The sequence below is a fragment of the Myotis nattereri genome (genome assembly GCF_964212035.1).
Source record: "Myotis nattereri genome assembly, chromosome: 4".
Lineage (NCBI taxonomy): Eukaryota > Metazoa > Chordata > Mammalia > Chiroptera > Vespertilionidae > Myotis > Myotis nattereri.
In genome coordinates, this window is record NC_138079.1 from 64,086,775 (window position 1) to 64,111,916 (window position 25,142).

At 38.6% G+C, this 25,142-nt stretch overlaps 1 protein-coding gene and 1 pseudogene across 2 annotated transcripts in view; one reads left to right on the top strand and one right to left on the bottom strand.

Moving 5' to 3' along the window:
* The window catches only part of MAN2A1 (mannosidase alpha class 2A member 1), a 158,845-nt gene that overhangs the window by 11,034 nt on the left and 122,669 nt on the right, over window positions 1-25,142 (top strand). Inside the window, exons 2-3 of the mRNA XM_081090174.1 lie at window positions 14,401-14,658; window positions 17,411-17,555. Of these exons, the coding sequence (XP_080946300.1) occupies window positions 14,401-14,658; window positions 17,411-17,555 (403 nt within the window). The remainder of the gene's footprint in view (window positions 1-14,400; window positions 14,659-17,410; window positions 17,556-25,142) is intronic.
* On the bottom strand, window positions 789-1,160 carry LOC308518439 (small ribosomal subunit protein eS27-like; annotated as a pseudogene). The gene has a single exon. The product of its transcript is annotated as a small ribosomal subunit protein eS27-like (transcript).

Here is a 25,142-nt window from a genome sequence, read left to right on the forward strand (position 1 = left end):
TTAATTTCATAGAAAATTTTAGACCCAGAAGACAGCTAAGAGTATATTCAATCTAGATTATTCTGGTAGCAGTGTGTAGGAAGACTCGGAAGCAGTAAGGAGCTGAGAATCTGTTGAGGTTATCCTATCTAATAAAGACAGAATATGCAAATTGACTCACTTCTCAACAAAGATGATGGTGCCCACAGCCAATAAGGAGGAAATATGCAAATTGACGTGACAAAGATGGTGGCAGCCGGGTCGGGGCGCAGGTGTTCCGTCCCACCCCACCTGGTCCGGGCCTCTGGACATCGCGCGAAGGCAGTAGGTGGAAAGGCAGCAAGGTGACTCTGGGCTGGAGCGAAGGCAGAAAGGCAGCTCCGGGCCGGAGCGAATGTGGAAAGGCGGCTCTGGGCTGGAGTGAAGGTGGTGCCAGCACCCAGGGGAAGGAAGGCCTATTCTTGCAAAAATCTTAATGCATCAGGCCTCTAGTATAGACATAAGGCAGTAAATCCTTATACTAGTACTGAATTGGCTAGAGTCAAGAGGAAGAGGAAGTATGTGGCGACATTCTGTTAAAAAAAGCAGCAAGGCTTTCTAACAGATTTGATAAAGGGTTGGTTTGAGTCAAACATTTCTTCCACCTTTTTCCTTTGGGGTATTAGGAGACTGTACTATTTGCAGAAGGGGATAGTTTGAAAGATAAGCTGGTTTGGAAGCCAAGTTCAGTTTCTTTTCTCTTTTTCTTTTTTTGTATCCAAAATGTGTTTATTGGAATGGTTTCCCACTCATCTTGATTTGAGGTGCTTTTAGTGCTGCTTCCTTCTGAAGGAGCATCCTTCTGTAAGCCTTGCTTTTCCTCCTGGTGACTGACAGAGAACAGTGGAGCAACCAACACACAAAACTACCATTTTATGCATGGCTAAAGACGGTGGTGATTTTATAGCATCCTGGCCATTTTACATGCATGAAGTAGGAATTGGGGCTCTGCACCAGGTGCTTCTTCCTGTGTTTCCTCTTCTCTTCTGGAGAAGGACAGAGGAATCCTTAGCGAGAGGCATATTGTAGTGGGGAGGTCGTCATCGCCAGAAAGGCTTCAGTTTCATTTCTGATGATGTGAACATTAGTAGAAATAGCCAAGTGGGCTGGAATGCCAGAGTGAGAGATCAGGGAAGAGAGATGCTGATCTGGTAGTCATCAGTATATGAGAGTGAATGAGCTCACTTGGGACTATGCTTTGTGAGAAGAGAGCAGAGAGCCAAGTACATTTCTTATAGCCAAGAGCTCCACTTCTTGTATTAAGATTATTGTGTAGCAGATGTTAATAAATTAAGCAGCTTGTATTCAAATTGTCAGAAGCCAGATCGTTGATCAGCACACCTAAGAAAAGATAAATATATCATAAAGAAAAATTTCAAAGAATAATTTCAATAGGAAATCATTTTTTCTAGGCTTAAGAAAAAATTCTTGTGTGTGTGTGTGTGTGTGTGTGTGTGTGTGTGTGAGAGAGAGAGAGAGAGAGAGAGAGAGAGAGAGAGAGAGATGGAGAAGGATAGATATTTAATTAAATATTAAAAGGCAATACCCAAAGTAGGGACCTCAAAGTTCAAGGTTATTCTGAAGTCAGATTTCTGAGAATATCAAAAATCCAACTGCTTCTTGTTTATGGTGAAGAAGAGTCCCTACTCTTTGATTGGTTGCTGACTCCCCCCCATAAACTGAAGAAGTAAGAACTGTGTTTGTGCCCAGGCCACTCGTGAAAATTGTAGGGCCAAATGAGGACAACACTGGAGATTCAAGATATTTCTTGTGACTTTTGTGGAGAAAATCTAACCAATAATTTCTTAAAAGAAGAATAAAAAGGTTTGAGAACCCAAGAATTTATATACTTAACTCTTCTTTGAGGCAGATGGTATGACATTTAGACGTTTGCTATTATTGTAATTTTATATATTATATAGTGCCTTCCTATTGCATTGTTGCTTCTGTGGTATTTACCAGGTCCCACCTTACCCTTGGGGAGCAATTGCTTAAGATGAATTTTTATAAAGAAAAGTCAGTAGGGAAGGACTTGTAAAACTATATAATCCTTGGTGCTTGTAAAGAGTTAGTTAGGAAATTCAGAAGTTAGAGAGGGGTATAAGGAGCTTATTGAGGAAATGATTACTATATATAAGCTAATTATCTACTTAATACAACTCTATTTTCAGAGGCTCCCCAAAACTATTTCTGTATGAAAAACCATCTTAGACATGTCAGTTGCATTTATTTAACAACAGGTCCTAAAACACAATATATGCCATTCATCCATGGGAGTTTAGATAGTATAAATGGATAGTGCATAATAACACTTGTATAAAAAGACAGGCATATGTCAAAAAATATAAGAAAGATGACCAACATAGACCAGCAATCATTGGCCAGATGACATATGACAGTATGACCGTGGTTCTCTGGGAATTGTTGCGGTATAAAAGTACATCTCATAAACTTCCATGAGTAGTCTTGGGTAAAATATACTGTTGACATATTATCTCAAGAGAAATACAGTGAAAATACATTTTAGAAGAAAAATCAGTATGGTTAAAAAAACCCACTTTTTTTTTTTTTTTAGCAAAAAGTATAAAGAAAATAATGTTCCACAGAACAATTTGACAAGTATTGAATTAAAAAAATATTCTATTAGACAACACTTAATTTGCTTAGCACTACTTGATGCAGTTATTAAATGTATTTGAAAGTAATAATGCTACATTGTATGAAAATATTTTATAATCCAAACATTTTGCCTTATTTACAGGTCCTCTTTCTAATAATAGTTATTAAAAAGATACTTGTTTGGCAGAATCTCATTTATATAGCAATGTGGTGCCTAAAATGTTGCCTCAATAGGCAGTGGTTTCTGTGATGCTGCATTAGGCTAGTGCAGGTGGGGTTTATATGGTTCTAATTTAAATATACATCTGGAAGCTCACAGCGTGGAGATGGAGCTGTGTCCTTGAGCAGAAGAAAGTGCCAGCAACTGGAATCATGGCCATGCTTTTGGAGGTGGTGAGAGGGTGGGGATTACAAAGTTGGCGAAAACCTGAGTGGCCTGTTGTTATTTTAGGTGTGGGTTGAGCATCTTCTATAGTGATTCTTGCAGCTGCAGAGTGTTTACCCAGGTGCAGCCACAGTCCTTTGAGTACCCCACCAGAGCAAGGGATGGTGAGCTGCGAGTCCCAGCTCTTCCCTTCACAACCCCAGTGCAGGGACTCTTGTCATATATCTGTATCCTGCATCTAGCAGCCTCTGTTACTGTCTCATCTAGGCATGTGTGAGGTTATGAATATGATTTACCAGGGCAAAGAATGCATTGTGCTTGTGTTTTAGCAAGGTATTATATAATTAAGTATTCTTTATGCTCACATGGTGAGGGCATTTATTTCTTTGAATGAACAAGTGGCAGTATAAAGATAATACCTTGGAAGAGATTCAGGCATGATAAGCCCTGGGTCTGGAAAATATCATTAAAAAGTCATTTGCCACTGTGATTTGTGCCTTGTTGATTTGTGACTTGCAGAAGTAGAGTTAGATACCTAACTGTGGCCACAGCCCCAGTTTGTACTCTTTTTGGCATCAACACTACACATCTTAAGGGGTAGAGCAGTCACTTGAGGGGTTACTTGTCATTCTATCAAACCAAAATACTTTGCTGTTAAGTGCTTGAGATCTAACTGAAAAAGCAGGATTTTCCTGTATATAGTTGAATAGCGTCTGACTGAGAACTACTGCACTAGTGGTGAAAATCCCTAGTGGAAAGCATCTGATCTTTTACCAAATCACAGACCCTATATTTAGCTTTAATGCAATGGTTCTTAACTGCAGATGTGTGAGAATTGCCTGGTGAGCCTTTTAAAATTATAAAAAGCAGCTCTGTGCACTCTCTCTTAGGTAATCCCATTCATTCCCACTGCTTTAAATTCATATTTATAGTGGCCACTCAAGTTTATATATTTTCCTGATTTTCAGACTTTCATATCTACCTCATAACACCACTGAGCTATCTACTAGTTCCAGAACAGAACCTTTGCCTCTCACTCTGCTCCTTCCCCAGCATTTATTTTCCTAAAATACCACCTATCATCCTGCCAGTTGCCTTAGCAAGAAAAAGGCCATTTTTCTTGCCCTCTCCTTTCCTAATTCATCAGTCCAGTCAAATGCTTTCACATTCCTCCACTTCCACCACCGTGGCCCAAGACACCAAGGTGTTTACCTGGCCAACCTCAGTAGCCTCTTATTCCACTTGCCCCACCATAACTCCAGAAGAGCTAAATGCACTTTTTATTTATTAGTCCCCAAACTGTTGAAAATGGAGATGTTGGTGTTTCTTTCTCTGAAAATATTTTTAACCATAAAGGTTTTTCCTGCCACCTTTATTCTATAGCTTGTTAGAACAAAATATGCCCCTGGGGAAACAGCATATAAAGTGGCATGGTCTCAGCCTCCATTGCTCCAATGCCATAGCTCCTCAGGCTTACAGCTCTCTACTTTGCATGGGGACTTGGGAAGCCTCCTCTGACAGGGACTCTTAAGTGTAAGGATACTTTCTAAGCTCTATATTGGTTCAACTCTTTGCCAGGTGTATTAATTTTCTATTTCTGTAATAAATCACAACAAACAGCGGTTTAAACTTTGTGAACTGGCTTCAGTAAGGGAAGCTCTTCACCTGTGGGTGAGGGATGCTGGAGCACGCTGTGACCCTATGTCTAGCCTGCAGGGCACCCGGTGCAGGATGTGTTACTGTACGGGTTTCAGGGTTGGTGTGGGTTTTTTTTTTTTACTCAGTCCACAGGCCTCCACAGCATTGACAACTGTATGGTCCTTGGCAAATGTTGCAGAGTGTCTGCAGTGACTGCAAGGGTCCTCAGTGGCACCTCCAGGTCCAGTGGCTAGGGATGAAAGCCAGACAGCCCTGGTGGCTAGAACAGGTGGTGTGTATACATTCAGCACTGGGGGTTAGCTGCTATGGCCCTCTGTAGAGGCAGGGGCTGGTTGCAAACATACATGTAAGTAGGGGGAGACAAGGCAGGCAGCCTAGGCTGGAGCCAACTGTGGGCGCACTGGTAGTTGCAGGGGCACTTGTTGATATGCACTACTGTGATTGCTCAGTCTCACATGAGCACACGGTAGTGGATACTAATGACGGGTTAGGCTGGGGGTGTGCAGGTGCACAGCTGGAGGGTCTAGTTGCAGGTGTGTGATAGTGACAAGACAGAGCTTCATCTGGGACCACAAGCAACTGTGGGACCTTAGCTATAGAAATGCTCTCCCATCTTCCTGAGCATACATAGAAAGTGGAGACTGATGACAGGGTTCAGGTTCATGGAATACAAGTGCACAGCTAGCCCCATGGCAGTGGGGGTTAGCTGTGGGACTTAAGACTGGAGTCACCCTGACCGGTTTGGCTCAGCGGATAGAGCGTTGGCCTGTGGACTCAAGGGTCCCAGGTTTGATTCCGGTCAAGGGCATGTACCTTGGTTGCGGGCACATCCCCAGTGGGGGGTGTGCAGGAGGCAGCTGATCGATGTTTTTCTCTCATCGATGTTTCTAACTCTCTATCTCTCTCCCTTCCTCTCTGTAAAAAAATCAATAAAATATATTAAAAAAAATAATAAAAAGCCTGGAGTCTTGGATTTCTGCAGCCTCAGAGGCCTGGGCTGGCTGCTGGTGTGATTCCTTGTCTCCAGAGATGATGGGGAGGGAGGAGGGTGGAACATAGGTAGCTGGCATTAGCGAATGCCAATAAATGTGGGCTAAAACTGGTGAAATCTGCAGGGCTTTCACGGCAGCTGTGCTGGCTTTTGGGTTGGTCCTTCTTTGGTGGTGAAAGCAGGGTTTGTCCGTAGAGCAGGTCACTGTGAACCTGTGTTGCTCTTTCTATATATGGCTGTTATTGGTAGCTCTTGCTTTTCTTCCTTGTTCTGAGCTATCTCTATATGTCTCTGTGCAGTGAAGGCTGGGGAAGCTTGTCACTTACCCATTCTTCTTTCCCAGCAAAGGGGACTCTTTCTAGCTGAGGAGTTCCCTTTGGTGTTTAGCAGTACTGGCTTGGGGGATGGGATGATGCAGGCAAAATGAAGCTGTCTTCCTTCTTTTGTGTGTATGGTCATTCTCAGATTTTGTTGTTTAACTGTGTTGCTAAAGTTTTGTAAGAGATCTCCCAGGACTGTTTTTGTTCATGGATAGCTAATTGTTTTATCTTTGTGGGAGGACAGAAGCTGCCATTTTAGTGGTTATTCTCTTGGCTGGGGCCCTTACTGAGATTTCAGGATGGATTCTGAAATTTGTTATGATGACCAGCCTTGCATATGATTCTGATGGTTCTTGTTGTACTCTGCTCACCTCACCACACTTGCTACATGGTGGGCATGGCACATTCAGTGATGGAATCAAAGTCCAGAGAAATCCTGATGTGGCTGACTCTAACAAAATTAGATTTGAAGAGGGTAAAAATGAAAGATGATGAAAAATGTTAGAAATTTGGTGTTTCAGATACATACCCACACATACATTGTGGTAAGGTTTTATTTCTTTTGAATACTGCCATTGGCGGTTATATTAAATGTGTAATAACATTTCCTCTAAAGTTTTCTTAACTAGAAACTAGATTTTATTAAATGAAGATCTTATATCACTAGCATGGTATGAAGGATTCTAGCATCATCTACAGTTTCTTTTTCCAAAGTCTGTCTCTCCCTTGCATCAATTGTAGCCCATTGGTTACTGATGGTAGTGAATGTGGACTGAATGTACAGAATCCACAATCTTTTCCCAAGAAAAGGAGCCACATATTTTACCCTAATCATGAGGTCATGATTGTCACCTGTGGCCAAGAATGGATCAGTTTTTGTCGTTTCTTAAACTGTCACCCTATTATTTAGGACTTTACTTCTTTTTGGGTTACAGTAAAGATTCTTTTTTTTCCCTTTCTTTAAAAATTGTCATTTTTATCTTTATTTAAAATTTAAGTTTTTAATTTCTTGATTTTAGAGACAGGAAGAGAGAGACATTGATTTTGTTATTTCACTTACTTATGCGTTCATTGGTTGCTTGTTCTTGTATGTGTCCTGACCAGAGATTGAATCTGTAACTTTGGCATATTGTAATGATGTGCTAACCAACCAAACTACCTGGCCAGGGCCAGTTAGTGTTATTTTTATTTGTGTTATTTTTGGTGTAGGTTTATGTGCCCAAAAAAGACATTTAATACTTCCATAGAAAAAAATGTCACTGTTTTTCTTTTTAACTTTCCCCCCTCAATAAATACAGGGGTGAGCAAAAGCAGGTTTACAGTAGTTCATATGGAAAATATAATACTTACTAAATAATAATACAAGAATAAACTCTAATTCACTTACTTACAACTGTAAGCGTGCTTTTGCTCATTCCTGTATTTTGCGATCCTATTTTGCGCCAGTTATTGTGCTAGGCATTAGGGTACAATAATGAATGGTTCCTGTTCCCAATATAGAGATTCATTTAGTGATGGACATGGGGAAGCAATACCTGAATAAAATAATAGAAATTCTGTGAAAGAAACAAAAAATAAGTTGACATAGAGTGTAACATGTGAGAGACCTATCTATTTTAGATAGGATGGCTGGGGAAGGTTACGCAGAGCAGACATTTGAGGGAGAGTTGAAGAACTTTATAGAGAACTAGAAGACTGGTGCACAAAAATTTGTGCACTCGGGGGGGGGGGGGCGCCCTCAGCCTGGCCTGTGCCCTCTTGCAGTCTGGGACCCCTTGGGGGATGACCACTTGCTGGTTAGGCCTGCTCTCTGGGGGATTGGGCCTAAGCTAGCAGTCAGACATCCCTCTGGCAGCCCGGGAGCCCTTAGGGGATGTCCACTTGCCAGTGGGTAGCAGGCCTAAGCTGCAGTCGGACATCCTTAGCACTGCTGAGGAGGTGGGAGAGGCTCCCACCACCACCGCTGTACTGGCAGCCATCAGCCTGGCTTGTGGCTGAGCAGAGCTCCCCCTGTGGGAGCACACTGACCACCAGGGGACAGCTCCTGCATTGAGCATCTGCCCTTTGGTGGTCAGTGTCTGTCATAGGGACCAGTCATTCCCAGTCATTCTGCTGTTAGGGTCAATTTGCATATTACCCTTTTATTATATAGGAGTGCCTGGCCAGCCTGGGTGAGAGGCTGATGGCTGTTTGCAGGCTGGCCACACCCCGTTCAGTGTGGGGGTCCCCACTGGGGTGCCTGGCCATCCTGGGTGAGGGGCTGAGGGCCCTTTTTAGGCTGGTCACAGTCCCTTCAGTGTGGGGGTTCCCACTGGGGTGCCTGGCCATCCTGGATGAGGGGCTGAGGGCCATTTTCAGGCTGGCTAAGTCCCCCAGCAGGGACCCTCACCCCATGAGGGTGTGGCCAGCCTGGGTGAGGGGCTGATGGCTGTTTGCAGGCTGGCCACAACCCCCAGCCACCCAAGCTCCCAGTGGAGGCTGGCTGGAAGAAGGTATCTGGAATTTATTTGTCTTCTATAATTGAAACTTTGTTTCCATGAGCAGAGGCCACAGCCGGCTCAGGGCAGGTGGGAAGCTTGGGTTCCTCCATCGCCCGGGGCAACCAAGCCTCCTGCTTGCTCCAGCTCCGTGGCTGCCAGCTGCCATCTTGGTTGGGTTAATTTGCATATAGCCACTCCGATTGGCTGATGGGTGTGGCTTAGGGCATAGCGAAGGTACAGTCAATTAGCATCTTTGTCTTTTATTAGTGTAGATACCATATGTACCGAGGTACTGAGATGAAGTGGGGAGGAGCTGAATTAGAATTATCTTTTTCACAGTGTGAAGCTAAGTTGGGGAAGACAAGAAAGCAAAGGATGGAATGATAGAAATGCAGGTCCTTATTGATTGTGGGGCAAGGTATTTTCAGTATATTGAGAAATGAACACTGGCATGTAGGAAAGGTATTGAATCGTATTAGGGTATGGTTAAAAGATGTGGACATGAGAAATCAGTTAAGAGACTGTTTTACTAGGCTAGAAGAGAGTATCTGTGGCTTGGACCAGTGTGGTGGCATTTGAGAGGGAGGGAGGCTAATTGATTCAATAACTATTTTGGAGATAAGATGAAAATAGCATGTAGGATGTGTGAGCAGGGTTAGGAAGGGAGAATCAGTTATGCCACCAAGATTTTGGGAATGTATGAACAACAAGGTGGAGATTCTTACTGAAGACTTAAGGACTATAGAAAGCTTTTTTTGTGAAGATGTCTTTTGGACTTAAGTGTGAAACCCAAGTTGAGAAGTCAGTCATTTGGATAGATGGGTCCCCTCCCTCCCTCCCTCCCTCCCTCCCTTCCTTCCTTCCTTCCTTCCTTCCTTCCTTCCTTCCTTCCTTCCTTCCTTTTTCAGAAAAGAGGTTTCAGATCAAGATATAAATGTGGAAAACGTCAGTACAAAAATATGGAATTTAAGTCATAGAGTGGATGAGATAATTTAAGATTGTATAGAGAAGGCAGAGAGCTCAAGGACTAACCTTAACTCCACAATTTTGATACTGATGAGAGAGGGAGATTGATAAACAGTTGGCAGGAGGAAAACCAAGAGTATGTTGTGCTGGGAGCTAATGAAGAAACAGTTTATAGGAAGGAGGAGTGCCAGATGCTTCTTGCTATGATGAATAAGGTGAAGACTGTTTGCTCATCAGGCTTGGCAACATGGAAGTTTTTGGATACTTTTCAAGACTGGTTTTGGTGGAGTTGTGGGCTGGTACTGATTGGAATGGGCAAGTGAGTGAGTGGGAGTTTGTAAGGAAGGGGGATAATGAGTGTAGACTCTTGAGAACCCCAGTATGTTCATGAAAGGGATAGGGACATGGAAGGCAATATAGGGCTAAGAAAAGCACTGGAGTTTGACTTTTTTTTTTAAGATAGGATAAGATGTTAAGTTGAACCATAAGAAATTGGTGACAGCCCTAACCGGTTTGGCTCAGTGGATAGAGCATCAGCCTGTGGGCTCAAGGGTCCCAGGTTCGATTCTGGTCAAGGACATGTACCTTGGTTGCGGGCACATACCCAATAGGGAGTGTGCAGGAGGGAGCTGATAGATGTTTCTCTCTCATCGATGTTTCTAACTTTCTACCCCTCTCCCTTCCTCTCTGTAAAAAAACCCTAAAAAACCAATAAAATATATTTTAAAAAAGAAATTGGTGACATATGACTACTTTTGACTTACGAGAATGTCAGTTTTGTATAGTTTGACCTAATAAAACATGTTATATTATTGAGAATGTCTTGCTTTTAGAAGGGGACTTTGACGAAGCAGTGTTGAGAGTTTAACCACAAAATATAGCCTTTGAGCAACCGAGAGAGATGGGGTTGGAGCTCACCAGCAGTGTTGGCCTTTGAAGTAGGGAGAGGAGAAGGCACATGTTTTTTTCATTGTAACAGGAAGGAAGAAGAAGGTGCGCAGATTCAGCATGCCTCAGTGATCACAGTGATGCCAGTCCCAGCAACTCATGTCTTACCCAGGGGCAAATAATTACATAAGACTTTTTTCAGATAATTTATAGACACACATTGATTGATATTGTTCAGAGGGCTGAGTGGTTACTGATCCTATTTTGCCTTGTAGTAGGCTCTAAATTTTCTCTCTCAAAAGTCTTTGATATCAGTGAATTTTTTTTTTTTTTTGCTCAGTTTTTCTCTCACCAAAAGCAGAAAAAAATCAAATACCATGATCTCCTTCCCCACTCCTCAGCAGTGCAACACCATGGCCTCCCTAGAGAACTGATTAGCAAATCAAAAAATAAAGTGGTTTTCTCATAAGTAATTTTTTTTGTACTATAGGAACTTGTCTTTTTCAATATCACCATTGGTACTCTGACTTGTCATCATATGAAACACTGCCTATCATTGCTATTATTTTAATATAGACTATGAGCATATCCTTTTAAGGTCATACTACTCTTCTCTGTCTTATACAGAATTTGCTTATGAAGTGTATGCATCTCAAAAATTTCAGCTATTTGGAGGGAGATTTTACTTCCCTGCATAATATAGTTTAAAAAATAATTTCCATTAAACCACTGTGTTGACATATCTCTAGGCCACCGTTTTCTCCATGAACGTCATTCAGTACAGTATTCCAGGTATTAAACATTGATTGTATCTTTAAAGCAACAATGATACTGAAATCATCTTTAGTGCTTGCAGGATCCTTTTTCATGAAACATCCATCTCCTATAATGTTTGTTTGGAATAATACTCTCTTCCATGGGTTATGGGACCAGGAAGGAGCCCTCTTCTTTCTCGATGTGTGTTTGTTGAACTATAGGCAGCTTTGCTGTGTGCATGGCTTCAGAATTACCTTTTTCTGAAAGTACAGGAAGATCTGGAGAAAGTCAGTGCTCATATATTCTTTTATACACTATTAAGTGTCTGATAAAACATGTGGCACCTTTCAAAGCTCTAGGATGGTGATATTTATTTATTTATTTATTTATTTATTTATTTATTATTTATTTATTTATTTATTTTTAGCCTTTCCAGCACAACTTTTAATTTTCATTGGAATCAATGTCTTTTTCCCTTTAACATTTTTAAGAATTTATTTTGAATTGTAGTTGACATAATACTATATTAGTTTCAGGTATACAGCATAGTGATTTAACATTTATAAACCTTACAAAGTGATCACCACAAGTCTAGTAACTATCTGTCATCATACATACTTATAACAGTATTACTGGGGTGATATTTTAGACTAAGCTAAGGCTTTATTTTATGGAGATGTGTAGCTTTACTACAGGCATAATAAGTCAATGTGTTCTAATTCTGCTTGCAATCAGAATAACTTGATTTACTGTTGTTACCTGCTGTGGTAGAAATTGCAAGCATCACTGAAGTAGACTTGCATTTTCAGCATTGGAAATATTCAATAGAATTCATCAGGAGTGATTTCAAAAAGCTGTGGTGGTGTGATAAATGAGTGAAGAAAAGTTTTCCCCTTATTTCAGATAGCCTTTGATAGTATGTCTGTTTTAGAAAATAGGTACAGATTAGTCAGCTGTGTACCTGGCTGTCAAATATTTTTAGCTTCTTTTGAGTGAACTTTGGGTTATGCCAAGAATCCTCTATGGCCTTTCTTCTGAGAATGCTCAACCAACATCAATGTGTGCTGATAAAAAAGGGCTTGTAGTATATATAACACTACTCAACAGCTTTGCTGACCTGGAGTCTACATGATTCAACTAGTTTTTCTTTGAACCGTGAACTAGTGTTGTACTGATTATCAGGTTTCCTTTGCTTTGCCATTTCTAGTCAAAAACTGATCTATATTCTCTGTCTTGCTTTTCACTAGGGGCTTATCTTTCAGGATGAGTTCTGTGCTAAAATGTCGCACTTCCTGCTTCTATATATGCTGATGAACAGGCTTCAGAGTTCTACCTTGTGGAGACATGCCACCCCACCTAGAGGTGACAGATATCTTAAAGGACTGCAGTTTTGATGTGTGTGGGGCTATTTCTGTCTCTATTAAGTAGAGAGGCTTATGAGAGCATCTCTGAAGTCTGAGGAGGTACATATCTATCTTGTGCTCCTTGTTTCTCGTACATCAGGGCTTTGAGTATTCATCTCCAGTGTTATCTCTCCCACCTACCTCCCAAGGTAATTTGCTGCTGATTTGCTTCTAATTTTGGCTACTTTTTTTTCTTATTCTAAAATGTTTTCCCTTGTCCCTTCAGACTTATGTCAGTTTTCAGTTTGCTAAAATGGCCTTCTTTTGGTAGACAGCAGTCTGTTGACTTCTCTCCCTTGTTGAGCTGACCAGTAACATGGGAGTAAAAACTTTGTTTCTTTCAGCCTCCCCATTACAAAAACAACTGTTCATAACAGACAAAAGAGGAAGCCTAGCTGGTGTGGCTCAGTTGGTTGAGCATCATCCTATGTCCTGAGAGTTCGCCAGTTCTATTCCCTGCCAGGGCACATGCCTGGGTTATGGGCTCAGTTCCCAGTAGGAGGTGTGCAGGGGGAAGGCAATTGATGTTTCTCTCTTTCCCTTCCCTTACTTTCTTTGTAAAATAAAAAACATTTTTTAAAGGAATATAAATGCTCATAACCAGTTTTTACCATCTCAAGTATGTATTATTTTTCAAAAGGGGATCATCATGTCATATATACTATTTTATTCATACATACTATTTTAAAACTGCCTTTTCTCCACTGTATCTCCTGAAAGTACCTTCTCATATATTTTTATTTAAAAAATTATATCCCTAACTTTTCAGTCCCTGAAAACTGTTCCGTGATATTAGATATTGACCAGTCCTTCATTTTTGGACATTTAGTGTTTTAGCTTCTTTTCTCTTTTCCCTTCCTCCTTTCTGTCTTTCTGTTACTTACTGGTGATAGAATTTTTTGTTTCTGAGTATCTAGAGTTGTTTGTTCACTATCCATATAGTTATTTTATTAAGCTCTAATATGGACTTTTGGGGGAAAAGGGTAGGTTATTTCTAGTTAAAATGTCCTTTTGTGTGTGTGTTTAGATAGGGACTCATATCTTATGCATTCCTGCCTTCCCAGCATGTAGCATTATACCTGGCACAGTGGGTGTTCACTAAAAAATTATAGTTGCTTTCCAGAAATATGAAGGCCATTTGGCAAATTTATGACTATCTACTCTGTATTTGGAACCCCTGGAATAGGAGTGAGCAAGACAGAGATTGTCCTTGCTCTCATAAGCTAAGGTGTTATTCTGTATAGCAAAGTTTATGTTATAGAGAGACAAGCCTCTATAATTAATGTGAGGATCAATTAAAAACCTAAAGTCACACAATGTAGTATAGCCGGTCTAAATGACTTAATAATGTGTGGTTACTTGCGGGGGCAAGGGAGGGCAATTCATGTCAGTTTTTTTTTCAAGCTTATGGCTAATTAACAGTTGACTAACTGATTTCTGTAGATCACAGTTCTTATTTAGGATTGTCCACTAGTGTTACTGATTGAGATGAAATGATTGTTTTCAGGTTTAAAGGTCACTTTTTGACTTTTGGGAATAACTAGAATCTTTTATAGTTAAATTTAGTTTTATACCTGAATATAATATGTTATTGTACTTAGTGATTTTAGAGACCAAAAGATATTTTAGGGCTGGGTGTGGGGGTAATAGGAAATATATCCCCCAATATTTTTTGTACGTCTGTTGCTCTTTTTAAAATATGATTAAACAAAGATTGCAGCCATAGAGAAGATTTTCTGCTGTAAATTTGTATTTCAACCATTCAGCGATTAATGCTTTCTATGACCTCACTTATAAAAGTGGAAAGTGAAGCGTGAGTGGCTGCCCTCTTGAGCAGGCACATAATTTTTTAAAAAAATATGGGTGTCTCAGAGCTATGTTAGAGTTTCATATAGCTGCCTCTTTTTTATTGTAGGGCCAGCTCTCAATGTTGCAAGAAAAAATAGACCATTTGGAGCATTTGCTAGCTGAGAATAATGAGATCATCTCAAATATTAGAGATTCGGTCATCAATTTGAGCGAGTCTGTGGAGGATGGGCCAAAAAGTTCACAAGGCAATTTCAGCCAACGTGCTGGCTCACCTTTTCTGCCATCGAAAAAATTGTCCCTCACAGTTGACCCTGAAGACTGTCTATTTGCTTCACAAAGTGGAAGTCAGAATGCAGATGTGCAGGTAATGTATGCATTAGTTAATAATCACTGGGTTTTGTTTTTTTAGATTTGATCTGGTATCTGTTCTTACTTAGTAAGTTACTTAAATTCTCTGGATTCTAGTTTCTGTGATTTGATTAATTACAAGATCATTAATATTCTTTTTTAGTGATAAAATTCCATAATTCTGTGCTTCTAATTTTTTATTTTATTTTATACTTTGTGAATATGGCCATTTTGTATACTTCTTCAGTCTTGTTTTTTTTTGTAACAGTTGGAGATCTTTAGAGTTTAATTTTGGCCAAAGAAATTTTCTTACCTTCTTTTGGAGAGTACAAGAAGAGCCCTCCTCTTACTATGTCGCTGTTATACATTATAGGTTTCGCATAGTGTAGGGTTAGATTCTTTTTGCTGAATATGCCTTTATGAGAAGGAAGAGAAATATTCTAGAGTTGTACTGTCCACTATGGCAGCCACATGTGGCTACTGAATTTGAAATGTGGCTAGTTTGAATTGAAACGTGCTTGAAATATAATTTACACACAAAGTGTTGAAGATTTAGTATGAAAAAAAATAATCTATAAAGTATCTTGTTCATTTTTATATTGATTACATATTGAGATAGTAGTATTTTGAATATATTGGCCTAAAATAAAATATGTCATCAAAACTAATTTTGCCTATCCCATTTTACTACAAAATTTAAAATTACATATTTGGCTTGCATTATTCTCTTTGATCACATTGTTCTAGAGCAGGGGTGGGAAAACTTTTTGACTCGAGGGCCACAATGGGTTCTTAAACTGGACCAGAGGGCCGGAACAAAAGCATGGATGGAGTGTTTGTGTGAACTAATATAAATTCAAAGTAAACATCATTACATAAAAGGGTACGGTCTTTTTTTTTTTTTTAGTTTTATCCATTTCAAATGGGCTGGATCTGGCCCGCGGGCCGTAGTTTGCCCACGGCTGTTCTAGAAGATAGTGGAGTTGAAGACTAGGAAAGAAAGAACTTTTGCCTTTCTTAAACTTCGGGTGTGACACTCATATTTTTTAGTTCTGCAAAATAGCAGAGAGCTATAGACTTAACCTTATACCTTAGACCAGAAATTGGAACTTGGTGACAGGACCCTATGGGGTGAATATTTTAAACTTGGATAAAATGAGTTGGCTGTGTCCTGGCTTCTAAGTAGGAATTTTTATTAACTCCTGGGGACAGAGAACATGGTATGACCTTGAGGACATGGCTCACAGGCCAAGCTGAAAACTGGGAACAGTGGAGCTGGCCAGGTCTTATGCCTGCAACCTCATCAGCTAGTGTGTGGCCAGGTTCAGATAGGATTAGGAACCTATCCTGTGATTTGAAGGGATATCTATTTCTGTGAGGCTTGGCTTTGTTCAGGTTTTAATTCACTCCTTTTAAAGAGGAACAAAAAAACCTTTTTTTGGTAGGGGTGGGTCTAAATTTGGGATGGACAGAAAGAAGGTAGGAGCAACCATGGAATGCAAGCAGAGGGAGGCAGCAGGACTGGGAGTTCTGCAGACTAAAGAAAGAACTGGGAGAAATAGCAGAGACTGCTAACACATCCTCCCTTGGCCAGCTGGTTCCCAAAGATTTGTTGACTTATCCTTAGAGCATTGTATTTTACTTTATTAAAGTCATAAATTCTGAAGTGAGAAATATATTATTGCCTTAAAATACTTTGTATTCACTTTTATGTAGTTTGCTTGATATCTTTAAAAAGTTTTCTAACTCATTTATGTATTAACTAGTGGCCCGGTGCACGAATTCATGCACATTGAAAGGAAATTAATTAGAAGAAATATTTTAATATTGCTATTCGTCCTTTCTCTATAATAGAAGTGTCAACCAAATTCGCGATCGATAATGACAGATCAAAACACACATGTGCAATTGGCAGCAGTGAGAGCTTTATATATGTCCTAATATATTTATTTATATGTATTTATATATATCCAAAATATCAGACATATTGGTCAGAGGTAAGGCAAGGGTGAAATTTTACCAAAGGGTGTTTCTGTTGTCATATTTAATATTATAGAGAGTATGGAGAATAAAAATTTTTAGGGTTTTTATTTTGAGGGAGAGGGCAATATTTTTTCCCTTGTATTCAAAATATATTATTATGTAGAAGGAATTCTGCTTTGGAAACTTAGAAAGCGTTTGAACACTTAAAAGCTAAATCTCAATTTAAAAATATTCTTCCATTTTTTAACCTAGTCAATCTTGTTGTAGTTTTATTTTTAGAATAAAAAAGGTAAACATAACATATGCTAAATGAAAGAATATAAATAGATGCATTTTCATTAAGATACAGATTTTAAAATATAAGAGATTGAGTATAAAATAATGACCACTTGAAGTAAAAGTAATTTTCAGTAAATTGTTTTTTAATCTGGTCATAATTAATTTTTTTGGTTTGCTGTTTAGTTACTACCTATTCCTATTAAATTGTATTGGAAATAAAGCAGGGGAAGAGGAATTGAATGAAATTATTTTTTTATTAGAAGCAGATGGGGAAGGGGGTTACTCATCAGGATAGTTATGTAATCTAGGTAGCATTTTAAGCCTTTGAATGGTGATTAATGTTTTCTGCCTTGAACCCTTCATGTCTACAGAAATAGCTTTATCTTGTAAAATATATACTTAAAGTACAACAATAAGTAGTTTTGAACAAATATTTTTCAGCATTAAGTTTAAATTAATAATGGTTATACATAATTAAATCTTTTATTTGTCTTTTATATTTTTAGATGTTGGATGTTTACAGTTTAATTCCTTTTGACAATCCAGATGGTGGAGTTTGGAAACAAGGATTTGACATTACCTATAAACTTAATGACTGGGACACTAAGCCCCTTCAAGTCTTTGTGGTGCCTCATTCCCATAATGATCCAGGTAAAATTTGCACTTCAAAAAAACTGGAGGTTATTAAAACCCTGTAGGCACAGACTAGTTTAATGAGAATCTGGTGGCACCCACTTCTCAAATTTTTGAGAAATGTTCCCTGACTTTAAACAGTATTATATTCCTTTTATATGTCATTATATTTTTGAGTTCTTACTTGGTTAATTTATGTACCATTTAAAGATAAAAGTCGTGCAGTATGAAGTAGTAATAACACAAAGAAGGTTTTAGCCCTGGAGGACAAAAGTTGCACACATTTAAGGCACTGATCATTCATTTTAGTTACTTAGTGTAACATACTGCATGGGAGAATTATTTTGTGCCCATAAATTCTACATTTAAAAAGTCAGAATGCACATGGGAAAGCTTGAGTCTTTAAAATGGAGAAGTAGTACAAAATGATTAAGAGACAGACATGGGTGAGTCCCAACCTCATCATGTCCAGAGTGTTAGATCTTCAGGTAAATTACTTAATCTAAGAGTAAGGTTTTTTGCAGGTAGAATCAGGATGAAGTACTTCATAGGAAGTCTAAAGGCATGGTACACGGCCCAAAATTAACTGCTATCATTATCATTGTTGTAATTGTTGTTCCATATGATGACTTTTGTTTTTTATTGGGGCCAGATATTTTTTTCCCCAAGGTAAGTGGAAATCCTAAAATTATAATGTGAAATATGATTTTGTGTGTATACTTGTTAGTGTGAATACACAGGCACAGAGTAAATGCCCAATGAATGTATTTGTAGAATTTTGTGTTTTTTTGGAATGTACTTCCAAAGACTTCTTTTTTGGAAGGACTTATTGATACTTCTGCACTGAGTTGCCAGATTATTATGACCACCTGACGTTTGTAGGCAAATTAGCTATAATTTTGCGCTGAAGTTGCTAGAGGGCCAGACCATTATAAATAGGGAAGCAGGTTGTTTACCATGATAGTGGAAGTGATTTTTTTTCCTGAAGATATGGGTAAACAACGCGATTTAACAGCCTTTGAATGTGGGATATATTTGAACATGAGTGGCCAGATTATTATGACCACCTGACGTTTGTAGGCAAGTTAGCCTTACACTGCATTGTATGGGATCTGGAAGCCGAAGGCCTGTTCGAACACGTTTGCTGTCTGCAGTTACCAAGATAAAACATCTCCAATTCGCACAGGAACACAAGGATTGGACAGTTGAGCATTGGAAAAAAATCATGTGGTCCGATGAATCACGTTTCCAGTTGCATCATGCAGATGGCAGAGTGAGAATTTGGCGGAAACAGCATGAAAGCATGCACCCCACATGCATGAGTGATCATTTCTTAAGGCCTGCAGGAGCTATGGGGTCTTTTCTGGTGTTTTTTTTTGTCTGGTCTCATGAGCAGGTTGCCAGGAGGTTGTTCCAACTCAGGGCTGAGGAACTGAAACATAACTTAGGTCAAGATGTTGTCTTTAGTCTGCCAGAGATCCAGACCATGTGACTATTAGTCAGGTCCAGGCTTCTGCTGCCTCAGAGGTTGCTGATTATTGGGGAGGAAAGGCTATGTCTGGGAGGTGGCAAGAGAGAGATAGAAGGAGAGGGAGAGAATTTCTGGAGCTAAGTTTTAAAACAATTTAATAAAAGTCATAAGGACCCTTGGCTGTTTTTTTTATTTGTTTGTTTGTTTTGTTTTCTATATTAGACACACTCAACGAGGTGAGGTGTTTAAACTTCACATATGGGATCTGCAACTGCCTGTAGACTATAGATATTTTTTTCTATAAACCTCATTCACTCTGAAATATTCTCTTGGTGAGTCAAATAGCAACAGAGACACTTGTAGTGAATGGATTGTTCTCTCATCTATTCTCTGTTGATCATGTGTAGTTTAATTCTTGGCACTTAATTGAGTGTGTGATGTGATTCCATTGTCTATTTTCTGTAGGGTTTTTTTTTTGTTTGTTTGTTTGAAATATATTTTATTGATTTTTTACAGAGAGGAAGGGAGAGAGATAGAGAGTTAGAAACATAGATGAGAGAGAAACATCAATCAACTGCCTCCTGCACATCTCCCACTGGGGATGTGCCCGCAACCCAGGTACATGCCCTTGACCAGAATCGAACCCGGGACCCTTGAGTCCTCAGGCCGACGCTCTATCCACTGAGCCAAACCGGTTTCGGCTTCTGTAGGTTTATAAATATAATTTGCAGTGTATCTTGTAGGTCCTCATGTGAACCCAGCTTCCTTCCCTTTTTTTATTTTTTAAATACCTTTATTATCCTTTCCCCCTTTCTGCTATCTTCAATTTCCATAAATCTCATTCTTGTTATCTACAACATGGGCATTTAACTATAATAATAAAATTAGCAGTTTACTAGGCACTATGCCAAATGTTTTATAAACATCTGATGCCCCCAATAACCCTGGAAGGTTGGTGCCACTATTCATGATGAGGGGTTACCAACCTGCCAAGCTTACATAGGTAGTGGCAACAGAACATTTTCCTGATAGTTTATCTGGATCTCCCATGTGAGTATACTAGAATGGCAGAATACTAATATGTGTCTTCTATTATAGTCTATCCTCATTGCCAGCCTACACTTGGCATATCGTAATTGCTATGTATATGTGAGGCCTTTTCTGATCTACCTCCATGCCCCTGAACAGCTCTCTCACATTGTACACACACACACACACACACACACACACACACACACAGTTTCCACATAGGCACACGTAAATATTTATAGCATTTTTTTCTGGGTCTCCTCACTAGAATGTAAGTTCAATGAGGACTCAGACTTTGTCTTATTAACCACTGGGTGGCTGATGTCTAGAACAGTAACCAGCACACAGTACAGCTCATTTAGTTAAAGAAGATAATGAATTAAGGAATCTGACTCTGCAGATTCGGATGAAATATTTAACCTTGGCTCATGATTTTAACTCCGTTTTCTTCTTCACATTGTCTACTTATTTCTATTTAAAAAATATCTTATTTAGAATAAATGTTGTAATTTTAAATACTAGAAACAGATTATATCAACTTCATCAAGGGCAGGGATTCCTCTGCCTTCTAGACTTTGTTTAATTTGCACTGTAGTTAGTATGTTGTTTTGTGAGAAAACATCCTTAATAACTGTTCCTGACTGCAATAAAAGGTATCCTCGTAATCACAATTGAATCTTTTTGTCTTAGTAAATGATGTTAATGACTCTTACCCTCAGGCCCTTCTCTACCTGAGGGAAAAATAATGGTGAGAAACAGACCTTGAAATCTATATAATGTTATTAATCAATGTCACCAAAAAAATATTTAGAATAAGACAGGGAGGGTGAGGGCATGTGCTGGGGGTTGGGGGTGGGTAGGGAGAGGTGGGGGGGGGGAGGGGAAGGAGACTTAAGTAAGATTTTAAACAATAAAGAATTTAAATTTAAAAAATAAATTTAATTTAAAAAATTTTAGAATAAAATACCTCTATAACAAAAACAAAAACAGTAAAGTGATTTTTGCTACGAAGCAAAATTCTAGAGGAAAGAACTGCTGACTTTTCTTAATAATTTTCACCGCTTCTTAACAAATGTAGAATTTAGATAAACTAAATTATGAATCATTCAGATCATGAAAAACCACTTTTTTCTGTGGAGGACAGAAGATAAGTGTACTAAATGTGACCGTGTAATGGGGAAGTCTTTGGGAATACTCCTAAATGGAAGTGCAATTTGGCAGCTTACTTCCTAAATGAGATTTATAGAGATTTATCTTTATTTTTTGCAGCAACAGTTTAAAACAAACTAGCTCAGTAATTTGTTTCATCAGTGAAGTTTTATCTGTTGAGGATAGAAATTTGAAATAGGTATTTTAAAAATTCATGTATTTAGTTCCCCAACTTAAATAATTATGTTGCTCTGTTTTTCATATATGTAGATATTTTTCTGTTTGGTCCACCTTGGTAATACCTCACAAGAAAGATAAATTTCAGTTATGTTTGTATTTTAATACAATTTCTAATTATGTCTTCTTTCTGTCCATAAGGACATGTAACAATTGTCATACAATATTTTGTGTGGTTTACATTAGTTCAAAGAAAATTGGAAACAAATTGTTAAGTAAATGCTGATAACTTTTCACTGTTGCACTTTTGACAGTTTTGAATCATGGACCATGAAATTAAATGTTAGTTGATTGATACATGTTCATGTTGTATTTAATAAGCTGATTAAAACACAATTATAGCACCTTTGTATCTATAATCTTAATTCTTTGCTTCCCACTAGTTAAATTGCTGAAATATTTAGGCAATTTTTCTTCAGAGAAATCATAGTGTGTAGAGAGAAGATAAGGTATACTAAATGGAAAGTTGGACAACATATTGTTAAGCAATTTGTGAAAATGAACATTGGAAAATAATTCCTCATGTGGAATGACTCCAAAATAGAAGGAAGGTCTAGGTTCAGGAGTCATACCTCAACATAATTTTCTTTCGTGCATTTGTAGAATTTTAAAAAATATACATTTTTATTGATTTCAAAGAGAGGAAGAGGAAGGGAGAGAGAGATAGAAACATCTCTGATGAGAGAGAATCATGGATTGGCTGCCTCCTGCATGGCTTCTACTGGGGATCAAGCCTGCAACTCAGGAATCCAACCATAACCTCCTGGTTCATGTATTGATGTTCAACCACTGAGCCACATCAGCCAGGCCATTTGCAGAATTTTAATTGACTTGAATGATTAGGATTTTTCAGCTTTTTTTTTTTAATTAAGAAAGCAGATTTTTGCATTTAATATTATAAGATAATTTGAAATTAGTTTATATATCCTTAATCTTTAAAGTTTGTGAAAAAGAACAAAAACATGTGAGGATATCACAGAGTAATGTTACTTTAAGTTTTTTTCTGTTCAAATATTGTTAGGCATAGTCAGATGAAAACAGTTCTGGTCAGCCATAGTGGGGCACAGCCTAGGTAAGGTGAGAGTCAGTGGAGACCTAGAACTCTGGCTGTCAAGGGCACTGCCAAGTGAAATGTGGTTATCAGGAGAGGGAGAGATTTGTATATGAGCACAGTTTAGGGAGTACTTGGTTCTGTTTAGCTATTGTAGGATAATTTGAGCTCTTTGGTTTTGGCTATTGTGAATGGGGACTTTTAGTTTCTGGAGCTGAGATATTCTGAGGAAGAACTGAGAACTGGCATTCATTGCCTGTTCTGCATCAGGGAAGTGTTGGGTGCGTTACTTCATGTCAACCATTCTGCAACCCTGAAAAGTGGTAAAGTAAACCCCATTTATGAGGCAAGGGCAGTGAGGCTAAGTAAGTATAGTCATTTTTTCTTTCAGGGTCAGTTAGTTATAAATTGACAGAGGCTGGTGAACTGCAGCTCAGATTTGCCTGATTCTGAAATGCATGTTCTTTCTGTTTACTATGCCACATCTTAAGATACTTTATTTAGTTTAAATAACTTCATTTTTTTTTCTTTATGGGCATTCGCTAATTCAGTGCATTTATTTGAACTTTATGTTGTTAATAGGGTTGCCAAATTTAAAAATAAAAAAGTCTGCTCAGTTAAATTTGAATTTCAGGTAAACAATGAAAATGTTTTAGTATACACACACACACACACACACACACACACACACACACACCACATATCTACCAAATATCATGAGATCTATTTGTACTAAACATTTATTCATTATTTATCTGAAATTAAAATTTAACTGTCAACCTGTATTTTATCTGGTGATCTTAAATGTTAAGAAAATGGTGTCATTTAAGATAAATATTTACATGGCTCTTTAGAATTGTCTTTTTAAGATATCTCTAGAATTGATATAATAAGGTTCTCTTTTCAGAAGGGGAAAAATCTATTTGGGCTCTGACGGGGCCGCATCCCTTAGGAGCACATATGTCAAGTAGCACTTAAGAGATGTAGGTGGTCATTAAACACCTCCCAGCCCCCCCCCCCCCCCCCCCATTTCAGTTACTTTACTTTTGTCTGTCTTTCGAGCCTGGATGCTTCAGAGCTCACCAGTGCCCTGATTATACAAATAATTGCTAGTACTTGTGGGAATTTACTCTTTCGGGCACTCTCCTAGGTATTTCACATATGTTAAATCCACTACTGCTCTCTGCAATTTTATGACAAAAGTAATACTGTTAAACTGGTAAGAACAGCTACTACATTTGATCTTAGCCAAAAAGCTGAGAAATGATAAAAAAAAAAAAAGTAATACTGTTACCCTCATTTCATAGATGAGAAAACTGAGGCAGAAGAAAGGATAAGTAATATGTCTAAGGAAGGGCTGGGTTTGAACCATGACTTGTAACCTTTATTTAACATTGCCTCTTTTTAGGTAATGCTTCTGAAACAACAGGCAGAACTTCTAGGAGGAAAGTCTTTTCCAGCCAGATGTCATCTATGTTATGTTATTAATCATATAAAACATTTTCTTGACTACTAGAGGCCCGATGCACAAAATTCATGCAAGGGGGCTCAGCCCTGGCAGTCCTGGCTGCCTCGGTCCTCACAGCCCCAGCTTCGTCCAGAAGGTCGTCCAGATGGTCATTCTGCTGTTTGGTATAATTAGCATATTAGCTCTTTACTATATAGGGTCTTGCAAAAGGAGGCATCTCCTGCACTGTTTCCTATTCTTTTTTTCCCCTGGTCTATCCCTATTTAAATGGATGTTTCTTTCCTTAGTGCTGCATTAATATATGAGATGGTGAGTGGTTTTCCTCATTGCTACATATTTTACAATTAAAAAGTTACTTAGAAACAGTATTCTCCAGCTTTTAAAATAGTTTCTTTCAGAAACTTTGATAATTTTCCCACTTTTTGCACAATCATAAGGCTAAGTAGCCGCCTCATATATTCTAAGAGTAACTCCTCAAAGGAAGTCAGTTTTTCTTTTACTTCTAATGATGTCTCATATTATAGACACTTTGCATGATTTCAAACAACCAAGCTGTATTTGGAGGAGATTTATTAGGACTGAAGTGTCCTCATTTGGTGTGAGTCCTTAAAAAGGGAGGGAAATTACTTTAGCACAGATTTTAGAAATTATTTTGGACGTTGATCTCACAATTGTAGGTATCAGGTATCAGCATATGCAGGTTGTTTAAAGGGCATTTAGAAAAGCAATATAGTAAGGGGTCACAGTTGGATATTACACATATCCAGCTGCAGGTTGAACAAAACCCCAGCTGTGCTAACAGCAGTGCAATGGGTTCTTGTGGTGTGGGATAGAATTTCCAGTGACAGCATCTCTTACCAAGGTTCAGAATGTGCTGTATGGAACTTAATGCAAGTGAAACTGATATGCTTTGAAAACTATTAGATGACATTGAATTACCTGGAAAAAAATGGTTAGGTTATTTTGGAAACCCAAGTCCAAAAGCACTTAGAGGAATCAGCAGGTTTATAGGTTTCCAAACATTCACGGGTCTTTAGAAAATCTGAGCTTAATCTTACTCCTCTCTCTTGGAAACTTTAGTCAGTTACTACGCTCTCTTCTTTTTGCCTCTTTGGCCTCTTATTTATCTCTGTCTCTTTCCATTGCAATTCACTAACCTTTTTTTAGCAGAATTATTGTAATGGCCTCATTTCCTATTTC